This window comes from Bubalus bubalis, chromosome 13 (assembly GCF_019923935.1).
Source record: "Bubalus bubalis isolate 160015118507 breed Murrah chromosome 13, NDDB_SH_1, whole genome shotgun sequence".
NCBI classification, from domain to species: domain Eukaryota; kingdom Metazoa; phylum Chordata; class Mammalia; order Artiodactyla; family Bovidae; genus Bubalus; species Bubalus bubalis.
In genome coordinates, this window is record NC_059169.1 from 57163064 (window position 1) to 57175114 (window position 12051).

Consider the following 12051-nt stretch of genomic DNA (forward strand, 5'->3'; position numbering starts at 1 on the left):
GCTGTAGCCAGCCAGGCTCCTCTGTCTACGGGATTTCCCAGGCAAGATTACTGGAGTGGGTTACCATTTCCTTCTCCAGGCAATCTTTCTGACCGAGGGATCTAACTCATGTCTCCCATACCAGCAGGTGGATTCTTTACCACTGAATCATCTGGAAAGCCCCCCATATGAAGTATATACTCGGTATAAAACCCAGCATTTATTTGTCTCTCTACTGGCTAAAAGAGCGCCGAGTGGTGAGGAAGTGGTGTTGGTAATGGTGTGTTATTTCCAGCATTAAGGGTCCTTCCAGGCAGGAAACTGTATGGAATGCTTGTCAGAACCTAACCGCAGAGTTTGGTTGGATAATGAACGATGGCAGCTGGAAGCCCAGAGTTCTGGTCCAGGTCCCATTCCTGTTGCATTATCCCTACTGCACATCCGCCCCCGCCCCCGCCCATCCGCACTGCATCCCTGGGACTCCTCCGGACTCTCTTCTGCGTGGACTCACTGTGGGGATGTAACATGTCCTGGTCCGGTAGGATACTGTTTGTCTATCTATCCTGCCGTTCTCACACGGGGTAGCTCCGTGAGATTTTCAAGCGGCTTCCTTACACATTTGTTTGTTCCATCTTGAAAGTACCAGGATTTAAAATTTAGTACTGGACTGAGTCTTCTTGGGCCCTCCAAGGTCCATTTCCAGTGGTTTTCCATGTGAACAAAGGGCAAGGCTTCCACAGCTACACAGCTTTGTTGTTCAGTCACCATGTCGTGTCCAACTCTTTGTGACCCCATGGACTTCAGCACACCAGCCTTCCCTGTCCTTCACTATCTCCCGGAGCTTGCCCAAACTCATGTCCATTGAGTCGGTGATGCCATCCAACCATCTCATCCTCTGTTGCCCCCTTCTCCTCTTGCCTTCAGTCTTTCCCAGCATCTGGGTCTTTTCTAACAAGTCAGCTCTTTACATCAGGTGCCAAAGTATTGGAGCTTCAGCTTCAGCATCAGTCCTTCCAATGACTATTCAGGGTTGATTTTGTTTAGGATTCACTGGTTTGATCTCCTTGTAGTTTCAAGGGACTCTCAAGAGTCTTCTCTGGCACCCCAATTTGAAGGCATCAGTTCTTATTAGCTTTAATCAGCAGCAAAATAAAATGGAGATGCTTCAACGAGGCCCACACAGATGGTGAGTTCCTTCTTAGGCTTTACTGCCTGCCATGCCAACAAGCCTGTGGCTCCCCGAGCACGTCTTTTCCTGGCCATGGAGTTCTCTGTGAGCTGCCACGCCCACCTCGAGGAGTGCCTGCAAAGTCCTGACTTGACAGTGAGCTCCAGGCAAGGAGGGTGCTTCGGAAAATCCCAGGTGGAAGATGACTCTCTGTGAGCAATAGGCTCATCACACTGCTATGCCCAAGCTGAGCCCTCGACACTCTGGTGCCTGGCAGGGCCATTTCCTGGCAAACGTGAAGAGAGGGTTAGTTTCTACCTGCCCTTCCTGACTCAATCAGCCCTAGACCCAGTGAGCAAACACATGCCAGCCTCTGGGGCCGTCTCCCTGACTCCCAGCCCAGACCTGCTCCCGGGGCAGTCAGCATCTACCATGAGCCTCCCATTTTATTTGGTGGCTTCCAGTCAGTAGGAGTTTATAGACACAGCCAGTCCTCCCTGGTTTTATTATGCTCATAAGGTGTAGGGGAAAAAATTATGCAGCCACACCCTCTTCTCTATCTGTCTCAGGCTCAGGAATCCACACGTTCCAGTCCTGATTTTGCTCCAGGTTGTCTGAATTCCTGGTAAGACCAGGAGGGGGCACTGTGTAACCACACAGCGTCTCCCTGGCAGCTTAGAGCACTGGTTTTCCCAGGTCCCCCTGCGACCTGGCCATCCCTCTAACCTGTAGAAAGTGCCAGGCTCCATTGACTCTGGAAATCTAACCTACCTCTTGCCTGGACCACAACACCCGGATGAAACTGCAGTGTAGCAACACAATCTTCATAAGGGCAGAGCAGTCCTCTGAGCAGTATCCTTCACGAACTCTGCCTGCAATGCGGGAGACCCAGGTTTCTTCCCTGAGTCAGAAAGATCCCCTGGAGAAGGAAATGGCAACCCACTCCAGTATTTTTGCCTGGAGAATCCCAAGGACAGACGAGCCTGGTGGGCTACAGTCCATGGGGTCGCAAAGGGTCAGACACGACTAAGAGACTGAGCACGAGCAACAGAAAACCATATTTAGCACTTTCGTGTCTAGTTTTTACTTTGGTTTAACAAGCAATAGGAGAAATTTTGGTATCAGTAACAGTATTTTGGCACCAACAACAAAACCAAAAATCTTTCAAAAAAAACAAAAAAACAAAAACCTGTGCCATCAAAAGATAACTGATGCACCCAGTGAAGTACCAAACATTAGCAGAAATGAAATAGAATTAGGTACATGGGAAAGGGCTTTGCAAGCTCTAAACTACCAAAGTAGGGCTGTGAGAGGGGAGTAGTAGTTGAAACAACAACACTCTCCCAGATAAATGATAAAGAATAACCTTGAAACCTCAGCTCTCTGCTGTCCCCAGGGAGCCTTTTGTGGGACCCCATCCATGGGTCTTGGCTGCCCCTGACAGCCTCTACCCCTTCTCCCCACCAGGGGGCTTCAGTCCTCTTTTCTGCCTTGTTCTTGTTCCTAGACCCTTGTCCTTCCTCTCGGAACCTGTAGATTCCCCATCCTCCCCAGTCATCCTCCCACGAAGGGCTTCCTTTCCTTGTTCCCCTCTCAGTTTGTGATCCAGGCATTAAGACTTTGGGGAGCCACAGATGAAATAAAGCAGAGTTAGTGGTAAAGAACTCACCTGGCAATGTGGGAGGCAAGGGTTCGATCCCAGGGTGGGGAAGATCCCCTGGAGAGGGAAATGGCAACCCACTCCAGTATTCTTGCCTGGAGAATCCCACACACAGAGGAGCCAGGTGGGCTACAGTCCACAGGATCGCAAAGAGTCGGATCCAACTTAGTGACTGAACAACAAAAGCCACCAGTCCCACATTGTTGAAACTGTTTTCTCGTCTATTGCCCCAGTGAGGGGAAAGTGTATGATTTATTTGTGTGTGTGTTCATTCCAAAGCTCGGTGCAGTGGGGTAAGCCAGAGGCATTAAGCAAATTTGCAAACCTCAGCTAAACTGAAACCTCCAAAAATGTGATCAAGGTTGCATGGAACAAAAGATCGAGATTCCACTGAGGATAGATTTGGCTAATTTAAAAAGCACAAAAGAGGGGGGTCTCGGGCATCAGGTTTGACAGAACTTTTTCTTTGTTATGTTTGCTTTTAGTTTACAGCTTTCCTTCCCCTTTATCATGTCACAAGGGCATCCTTGGCTGTAAACTGTTCTTTCTCACCTTCCCAAACTGAAACTCTGTTCCCATCAGACGCTAACTCTCACCTTCTGGCAACCATCCTTCTACTTTGTGTGTCTATGAATCTGAAAAGTTTCCAGAGCTCAAGGTCAAGAAGATATTTTCCTGTTTCCTTATAGAAAATTTGTTTTGTCCTTCACATTTAGAGCATCAGTCCATCTAGAACTGATGTATGGTGTGGAGTGGGGGCCAAGATTGTCTTTTGCACGTTTATGGAACCAATATATGTAAAGAACCGATTGCTGTAACACCGATTATTGAGAAGACCTTGCTCTCCACTTCTCTGCACAGGTGCTTGCGATGTCGATCCAGTGTCTGTGTGGCTTTGTTTCTGGACTCTTTTATTTTTTAAATTATGTATTTATTTAGTTATTATTTTTGGCTGCACTGGGTCTTTGATGCTGCATGCAGGCTTTCTCTAGTTGTGGCGAGTGGGGGCTACTCTCTAGATGTGGTGCATGGGCTTCTCATTGCAGTGTCTTCTCTTGTGGAGCACCGGCCCTAGGGCGCCTGGGCTTCAGCAGCTGGGACACATGGGCTTAACAGCTCCGAGGCTTGTGGGATCTTCCCAGAGGAGGGACTGAATCTGTGCCCCCTTGCATTGGCAGGCAGACTGTTAACCGCTGGACCACCGGTGGTTGTTCTTGGGTCTTAGTTATTCTCGGGTCTTGATGTTTCCCCACCAATTATGGAAGTAGACTGTGAATTTCTAAAACAAAATAAATTGCTGGTATTCTAATTTAAATAATTTTGATCAATAGATCCATTTATGGAGTAAGTCACTTTTCTATGACCTAGATCACCCTTCCGAAAAGACAAGACAGAAATACTCACTGAGCAGTTATGAGTATGACAAGGGCAATAGGTTTGCAGACTGAAAGAAAAATCACTATGGAATTGCTGTTCATATATATATATATCTAATAGAAGGAGCGCGTGTGAGGATTGGGGCTCAATCTTCCTGTGTGCTCAGTCGTCTCTGACTCTGACCCTGTGGACTATAGCCCGCCAGGCTCCTCTGTCCATGGGAGTTTTCAGGCAAGAATACTGGAGGGCGTTGCCACTTCCTACTCTTAGGGGACCTTCCTGACCCAGGGATTCAAGCGCCGTCTCTTGCGTCTCCTGCATTGCAGGTGACTTCTTTACCACTAGGGCCACCTGGGACGCCCCCACAATCTTCCTACGATGGGTTATGTAAAAGTTGGAGCAACTTTGGGATCTGGTCTCTGAGGCTCCTTTTTCCTTCACTGGCCTGAAATTCAGAGGCTGGAGCTCTGGGAGATGGAAGAAGGGGGAGGATTTCCTCTCCGGGCTCCCACTGCATCCCCAGTCTAGCGCTTCCTTGCGATGACTGTGTGCTTATCCTCGCATGTTGTTCCCTTTGCAGCCTGGAAACTGAGGAGGGAATCAGATTATGATTTATTTTTCAAACACACCTGCTGAGTGTCCACTCTAGTTCTGGGTAGCGCTGCCTTCCAGGTGTTCTGTATAGAGTGTCCCACCTGGAGAGGGGATGACCAGGGACCCTGATGGGAAAAAGGCTATCCCCCATGACGGCCTTTCTCCTGTCCCCTGGAGCATACTCTGAGTCGTGCTGAGGCCACCTGTGTGTGTCTGAGTGACCAGGACAGGAGCCAGATGGAGGCAGTCTTCTTTCTGTCCCGGTCAGGCTGGTTAGCAAACACTCTTCCCCCTCAGCCCTAGACGCTTCCTTCAAAGGCTTTCCTGAGAATCCCTTGAACAAATGCCTTCTGCAAGTCGGAATTCCCAGGCTGAGACAAAGACGGGCAACAGGACTCCACGGAGTCTCCTTCTCAGGCCTCATTGTCTTTCCTTCCGTCTGTGGAGCCCTGGAGGGTGACCACGTCTGCTCAGTGGCCACAGTCCCCCACCCCCAGGGCTGCCGAGCCCCAGGGAACCTCAGGGCTTTTGTGCTCTGGGGTCCCCCAGGCTCTCTCCATGCTTCTGCCCTTTCTAGCTCCCCAGGGGAGGCCCAGAAGTGGGAATTAGCTGGACCTAAGGAAGTAGCACGGACTTCCCAGGGGGGGTGAGTGGTTAAAGAATCCGCCTGCCAATGGAGGAAACATGAGTTCAATTCCTGGGTCAGGAAGATCCCCTGGAGTAGGAAACGCCCAGCCACTCCAGTGTTCTTGCCTGGAGAATCCCATGGACAGAGGAGCCTGGTGGGCTACAGTCCATGGGGTTGCTAAAGAGTCAGACATGATTTAGTGTCCGAGCACGCACAGAAGCAGCAAGCCAATTACAGACTAGGAGGACACCAGCTTGGGCCCATGCTCCCCACCCAGCAGGTTGTGCCTGGGGAGTTGCCAGGGCTGGAGGTTGGGCAGCTGACCTGGACATCGCGCAGCAGGCAGGCCTGGGGCTGGAGCAGGGTCCTGGCTCCTTCCCGGCCCTGGCTGACTCCGCACCAGCTGGGTGGAGGCTGGGGTTGGCCAGGACTGTGCAGAAGGGGCACAGAAGGGCCGAGGTCTGGGCCGGTGGGCCCCCCCACCCCTGCCACTGAGGACATGGCCAGAGGCCCCTCACTCCTGGGAGGGGAGCTCAGGACCTGGCTGAAGCTCAGGACGGTTGGGATGCGCAGGTTCCTGGTGGCTTCACTGCCCCCCCCACCTCCCTACCGCCTGTCAGAGCAGCCAGGGCTGAGGGGATCCAGACGATCTGCTGGCAGAACCGAGTGCCTGGCGGCGGGGGCGGGGAGGGAGGAAGACAGAGAGAGAAAATGGACAAAGGGAGACCCCCGTAAAACCAGCCGCGGGTCTGTAATCACCAGAGCCTTTGTTTAGAGCTGGTTTAAACAAGTTGTGATCCTTGGGAAGGGGAGGCCATAAACTGAAGCGAAAATAAAAGCGTTTACAGCGAGGGCCCGCGAGGTGCCGGGGATCAATGGGGGAGACATGGGGGTGTGCCTGGCCTGCACTGCCTGGCGTCCTGGGTGCCGGCAGGCCAGCCGGGCTCAAACATCACAGGCTCCACAGAGGTGGAGGGATGGGGTGGGGGTGGGGGGAGGGGGAGGCGGGTGCCCTCCCCCACCGGGTGGGGGGGACAATCCTGCATTCCAGGCTGGGGGGCGGGAGGGGGGCAGGGGGAAGAGGGCAGGGTGCCAGGGCTCTGTGACATTTAGAGATTCATGGCCGGAGGCCGGGAGATCTTAGAGGCAGCCTTCCACTCCCCTACAAATTCCTTTATAATGGACTTGAGGGGTTGCACTAATAAGAGGGTTTGAAGGGCACTTGTTCCTGGAAGACATGCCTCTTAGGCCCGACTTATCAGCATGGAAAGGTGTCAGGAGGCAGGTTTCACCCGCGGGAGCAACATTCCTCAGGGGCGCTCCATGTAGCCATGGGTGGTGAGGCGAGATGCTTGTGAAGGTGAGGCTGAAGGTGGTCATTCCTGACCGTCCAGCCCTGAGATGTTGGTGTGGACCCTCCATTCACTCAACAGATGTAACCAGCACCTGCCGTAGGCCAGGCAACCAGGCAGGGATGCGTTAGGGAATTGTATACATGTATTCACTCCTGTTTTTTAACAGATTAATTTTCCCCAGGGATCTGTGTAACGGGATGTTGTTGTTTTTGTTGTTGTTTAGTCGCTAACTCGTACAAGTGGGTTTCCATTCCCTCCTCCAGGGGATCTTCCCCACCCAGGGACTGAACCCATGTCCCCTGCATTGGCAGGCGGGTTCTTGACGGCTGAGCCACCTGGAGAAGCCCATGTAGTGGGGTGCTTTGGGAGAGCGGCAGTACCAAGGAAAGCCAAGGCGGTTCTCGGACATATATTGTCTGAGGTCAGAGGGCCTCGTGGGTTGTGCTCAGAGGGAAAGGCAGCCAGGCTTTTCTGAAAAAAAAAATCACACCGAGGTCACGTTCATATTAATAAAGCAGATGAGTAATTGGAGGCTCCTGAACAGATGCAGCAGGGCTTTTTGCTTGATTTTATTTCCCCCCCCTTTAAAATTTCCTGCTGACTCTTTGGCAACATTTGTGGAAGTGGTGCTGAGCTGAGTCTTCCAAATGGCAATGACCAGATAGAGAGAACCCAAAGGCAGGCAGCTCACCCGCTCAAGAGATCTTAAGAGAAATGGGCAGTGGGGATCTTGTGCCTTTGGTCCTGAAACACCAACACTTTGTGCAGGGGGAAAACAGGGCAGGGAATGGGTGTGGGCTTTGCAATTAGACAGTTGGGTTTTTTGTGTGTGTGTGTGTGTTTTACTATAAATAACACCAAATTATATTTTAAAAGACAATCAAGCGTTAGAAATTGGATGGGATATATAATAACAAACTTTCCCTGGGTTTTTTCCAAACTTATTTATTTTTAATTGAAGGAAAATTGCTTCACAGTGTTGTGTTGTGTTGGCCTCTGCCAACAGCTTGTTTTTAAATCTCTTCTCCTCAACTTCATCACTGGACGCTTGGCATCATCTCCAAGACTCTGTTTTCTCATCTGTAAAATGAGGACCAGAACGTACCCGCCCTGGGGCTGGGTATGAGGAAGGCTGAGGTGGTGTGCATGGGGCTCCTCCCATTGCTTCTCCTTCCCTCCCGCCCTCCTCTCTTCCCTATGAGACAGATTTAGTATCGCCCCTCCCAAATTTTGAAAAATGGAAATTATGATAACAGAAGCACCAAAAAAAAATAGATAAGCTCTCCTTGTTTGTTTAGGAAACATCTTGAATTCCTACACCTGGTGCTTTACTCACTAAGTTGTCTTCAGCTCTTTGTGACCTGATGCACTGTAGCCCCCCAGGCTCCTCTGTCCTTAGGGTTCTCCAGGCAAAAATACTGGAGTGGGTTGCCATTTCCTCCTCCAGGGGAATCTTCCAGACCCAGGGGTCCAACCAGAGTCTCCTGCGTTGCAGGCAGTATCAAAAAGATAGATGAGATCTCCTTGTTTGTTTAAGAAACATCTTGAAGTCCTGCACCAACGACATTCAATTTCACTGTCCATATGTCCTAAACAACATTGGTTTAGGACTTCATTCATGTAGTACCTGCCATGGGCTAGGACTGTACTAGGCAGTGGAGATGCAGAAGTGAATGGCACTGTCCTTAGCCACAGACAAATACCAAAGGTGCAGATAATTTCAAAGGCACAAAGAATTCGGGGGAAGTAGAGCAGAGCTCTGGGCTTTGCTCATGGCTCAGATGGTCAAGAATCTGCCTGCAATGCAGGAGATGCAGCTTCAATCCCTGGGTTGGGAAGATCCCCTGGAAAAGGGAATGGCAACCCACTCCAGTAGTCTTGCCTTCAACGAGACTTCCATGGACAGGGGAGCCTGGTGGGCTACAGTCCAGGGGGTCCCAAAGAGTTGGACATGACTGAGCGATTGAGGACACACACATTGTTAATTTAATCACATCTTTAGAGAAAAGTGAAAGTGTCAATTGTGTCCAACTCTTTGCGACCTGATGCACTGTAGCCCCCCAGGCTCCTCTGTCCATGGGATTCTCCAGGCAGGAATACTGGAGTGGGTTGCTATTTCCTCTTCCAGGGGATTGACCCAGGGATCAAACCCGGGTCTCCTGCACTGCAGGCATACTCTTTACCACCTGAGCCACTACTTGTCTCCAAATACAATCTCCTTCTGAGGTACTGGTGGCTCAGAGGTTAAAGCATCTGCCCGCAATGCGGGAGACCTGGGTTCAATCCCTGGGTCAGGAAGATCCCTTGGAGAAGGAAATGGCAACCCACTCCAGTATTCTTGCCTGGAGAATCCCATGGACAGAGGAGCCTGGTGGGCTACAGTCCACGGGGTCGCAAAGAGTCGGACGCGACTGAGCGACTTCACTTTTACTTTCTTTCTGAGGTACTAGGGGCCAAGACTTCAACGTGTGAATTTGGGAGGGATACAATTCACTCCATAGCAGTAATCATAAGCTCTTCTGGGTGCACCCACCAGTCTGTGGGGACGTGGGAGCTAGGGGAGTGCTCTGCGGGGCACTTCCCAGGCCTGGCCCTCAGCCTGGCCCAGCTGCTCCCCTCTACTGGACAGTCCGTCCCGGTGGGCCACACTTCAGCTCCAGTTCAAGGCTTGAAGCCTTTCAAGGTGGTCTTTCTGAATCAGCTTTCCTGAAAAACTGTAACATGTGCATCCCAGCTGCAGTCACACCAGTAGCCTCAAAAAAAAAAAAAAAAAAAAAAAAGATAAAAAAGAAAGAAAGAAGGGGAGAAGGACAAAAAAAAGAGAGACGTGATTGGGTTTCCTTGGTCTGTTACAGCCCAGGATACATCTGCAGAGATGCTGAAATGGGGCTGCTTTTATCGAACCATCCTGAGCAGGAGAGAAGTCGTTTCTTTTCATTTGGGGTTCTCGATGAAACATTCTAGGAGACAGATACAGGAAAAGGGGAACAGAGCAAAGACTACAGCCCCTCGGGTTTGTGAAAGAGACACTTGGGCACCTGGCCCAGGTGTGGGAGGAGCTGCAGGAAGCGCACAGAACTTGCCTCCACAGGGGGGATTTGGTGTGAATCCCGGAGAAGGGACAGGGCCCGAGAAAGACCCCCAGATGCTGGCAGGAGAGGGGGAAGGGAGGAAGAAGGAGGGGACAGGAAGTGGGGAGGCAAGGGTGTGGGAGGGGTGAGGGGAGGAGATGGCAGGCAGAGATGTGAGCAGAGGGAGAAAGTTCAGTTTCTAGTAGATAAAAGCCAAGCTGGATTTTTGGCGTCTTTTATTCTTCAGGCAACTCTGCCCTCCTTTGCTCCTGGTATCTGAGTCACGCATCTCAGTGCTGGGCTGAGATTGTTATCCAGGTATTTGAGATCTGTTATCTTGTGATGGGAAGGTCTAGATGTGTTTCCTGCTCTCCCCCACCTCCCCAGCTCCTAAATAGTGCTTGGTCATTCTGTATGGGTCAGAATCTGTGCCTGGTCCCACATGCCGTGCTTGGTAGGTGGCCCCCTCAAAGGGAAGCACTGAGACCGCCCTGCTGCTCTGTCTAAACTCGCCTCCAGGGACCCAGTACTGCCATCTGCCTTGCTCGAGTTAAAGAGTCTTGAGCAGGCGGGCAAGTTGAGTCTTCACCGAACACACTAGAATATTCATAAACGCAGAGAACAATATCATGACCCCCATCCACCTATCCCCCACCCTATTTCCTCATAGCCAAGCCTGTTTCATCTTCTCTGACACTACCCCTCCTCCCAGGTTATTTTGAAGCAAATGCCCAGATAGTTCAAACTCTGTAAACATTTTAGTAAATATTTCTAAATGAACTCTAAAAACCCCACAATAACATGGTACCTAAAAAATGAACAATCATATCCTCAGTATCAAATAACCAGCCAACGTTTGCATTTCTCTGATTGCCTAATAATATTTTTTTGCAGTTTGGTTGTTTGATTTGGAATCCATATAAGGTATAAGGTCCATACATTGGCATATATGTCTCTTGAGTGTCTTTTAATCTCTAGATCCCCCTCCCATTCCCCTAACTGCACCCTACCTTCACCAGAAATGGAGTTGTTTTTCTTTCAGAGTTTCTCGCAGGCTGAACATTGATGATGGGATTCTTGTGGGAGTCCTTTAACATGCTTTTCTGCCCCTTGTACTTTCAGTTCTAGAGGCTTGGTTAGGGGTGTGTGAGCAAATGTATTATCCATTAGCAAATGTATCATGCTTTTCTCTTTTTGTATAATGTAACTGATCACTGATGATCATCGTCTAGATTTATTACTTAAATTAGCAATTAATTAGCAATTAAATTAGCAGTTAATTTAATTGCAAGTTGCAAGATGGTGATATTCTATCATTCCTTCTTCATTGACTGGCTGGAATGCTGTAAAGTAAAACCTCTGTCGTCAATTCTTTGGTTTCTCTCAGGTCCAGATCATATAGGAAAAGAAGGACAAATACTTGGTTGTGTCCCCTGATTCAGCAATTCAAAAGGGAATAAAGATTTTGTTCCTTAATATCATCCAAAGGTAATCAAATGAGTTATTGTTTTGGTGGGCTCTTGTATCAGTGAGAACTCAGGGGCTTAAACATATTTGACCTTTTTCAACCCACTGCACTTTTCATTCATATAAAAATATGTTTCACTTGTCCTAGCTTTGACCTGAGTAGCCTGTGATTGTTTCCTAGCTTATCTGTAAAGGTTTCCTGGCCCAAATCTGCAAGGGGCCATTTCTCCAAGGATTCCTGATTGTTTTTAGCGGGATATGCCGTGTAGAGATAACAGTCTGAGTGTTGGGAGGGGTAATTACCACCAGGTGGGTCACTGTTTGTAGGCCTTTTCCACGGACAGAGCTAGAAAATATGTGTTCTTTAGGAAAGATTAAATAACCATAAAATCCTCTGATATGGGGATTCAAACCCAAGATTTACAGGAATTTTGCTTTGTCAGTCTTACATTGTGTCTTCTTTCAATCACAATGGAAAGTTCTCAAAATACCAGCATAATTTGATTTGTCTTGCGTAACTCTCTGGCTTCCTCGGTGGCTCAGGGGTAAAGAACCCACCTGTCAGTGCAGGAGACTTGAGAGACCCCGGTTCGACCCCTGGGTCAGGAAGATCCCCTGGAGAAGGGAATGGCAACCCCATCCAGTATTCTTGCCTGGAGAATTCCATGGACAGAGGAGCCTGGTGGGCTATAGTCCATGGGGTCGCAAAGAGTCGGACTCCACTGAAGCACGCATGTTACTACCTAGACACG

General features: G+C 49.7%; 1 protein-coding gene across 1 annotated transcript in view; it reads left to right on the plus strand.

The window, feature by feature from the left end:
- Window positions 1-354: 354 nt before the first annotated feature.
- Window positions 355-12051, plus strand: part of GTF3A (general transcription factor IIIA) — a 54442-nt gene continuing 42745 nt past the window's right edge. The window contains exon 1 of the mRNA XM_044926887.1: window positions 355-517. Within this exon, the coding sequence (XP_044782822.1) occupies window positions 355-517 (163 nt within the window). The remainder of the gene's footprint in view (window positions 518-12051) is intronic.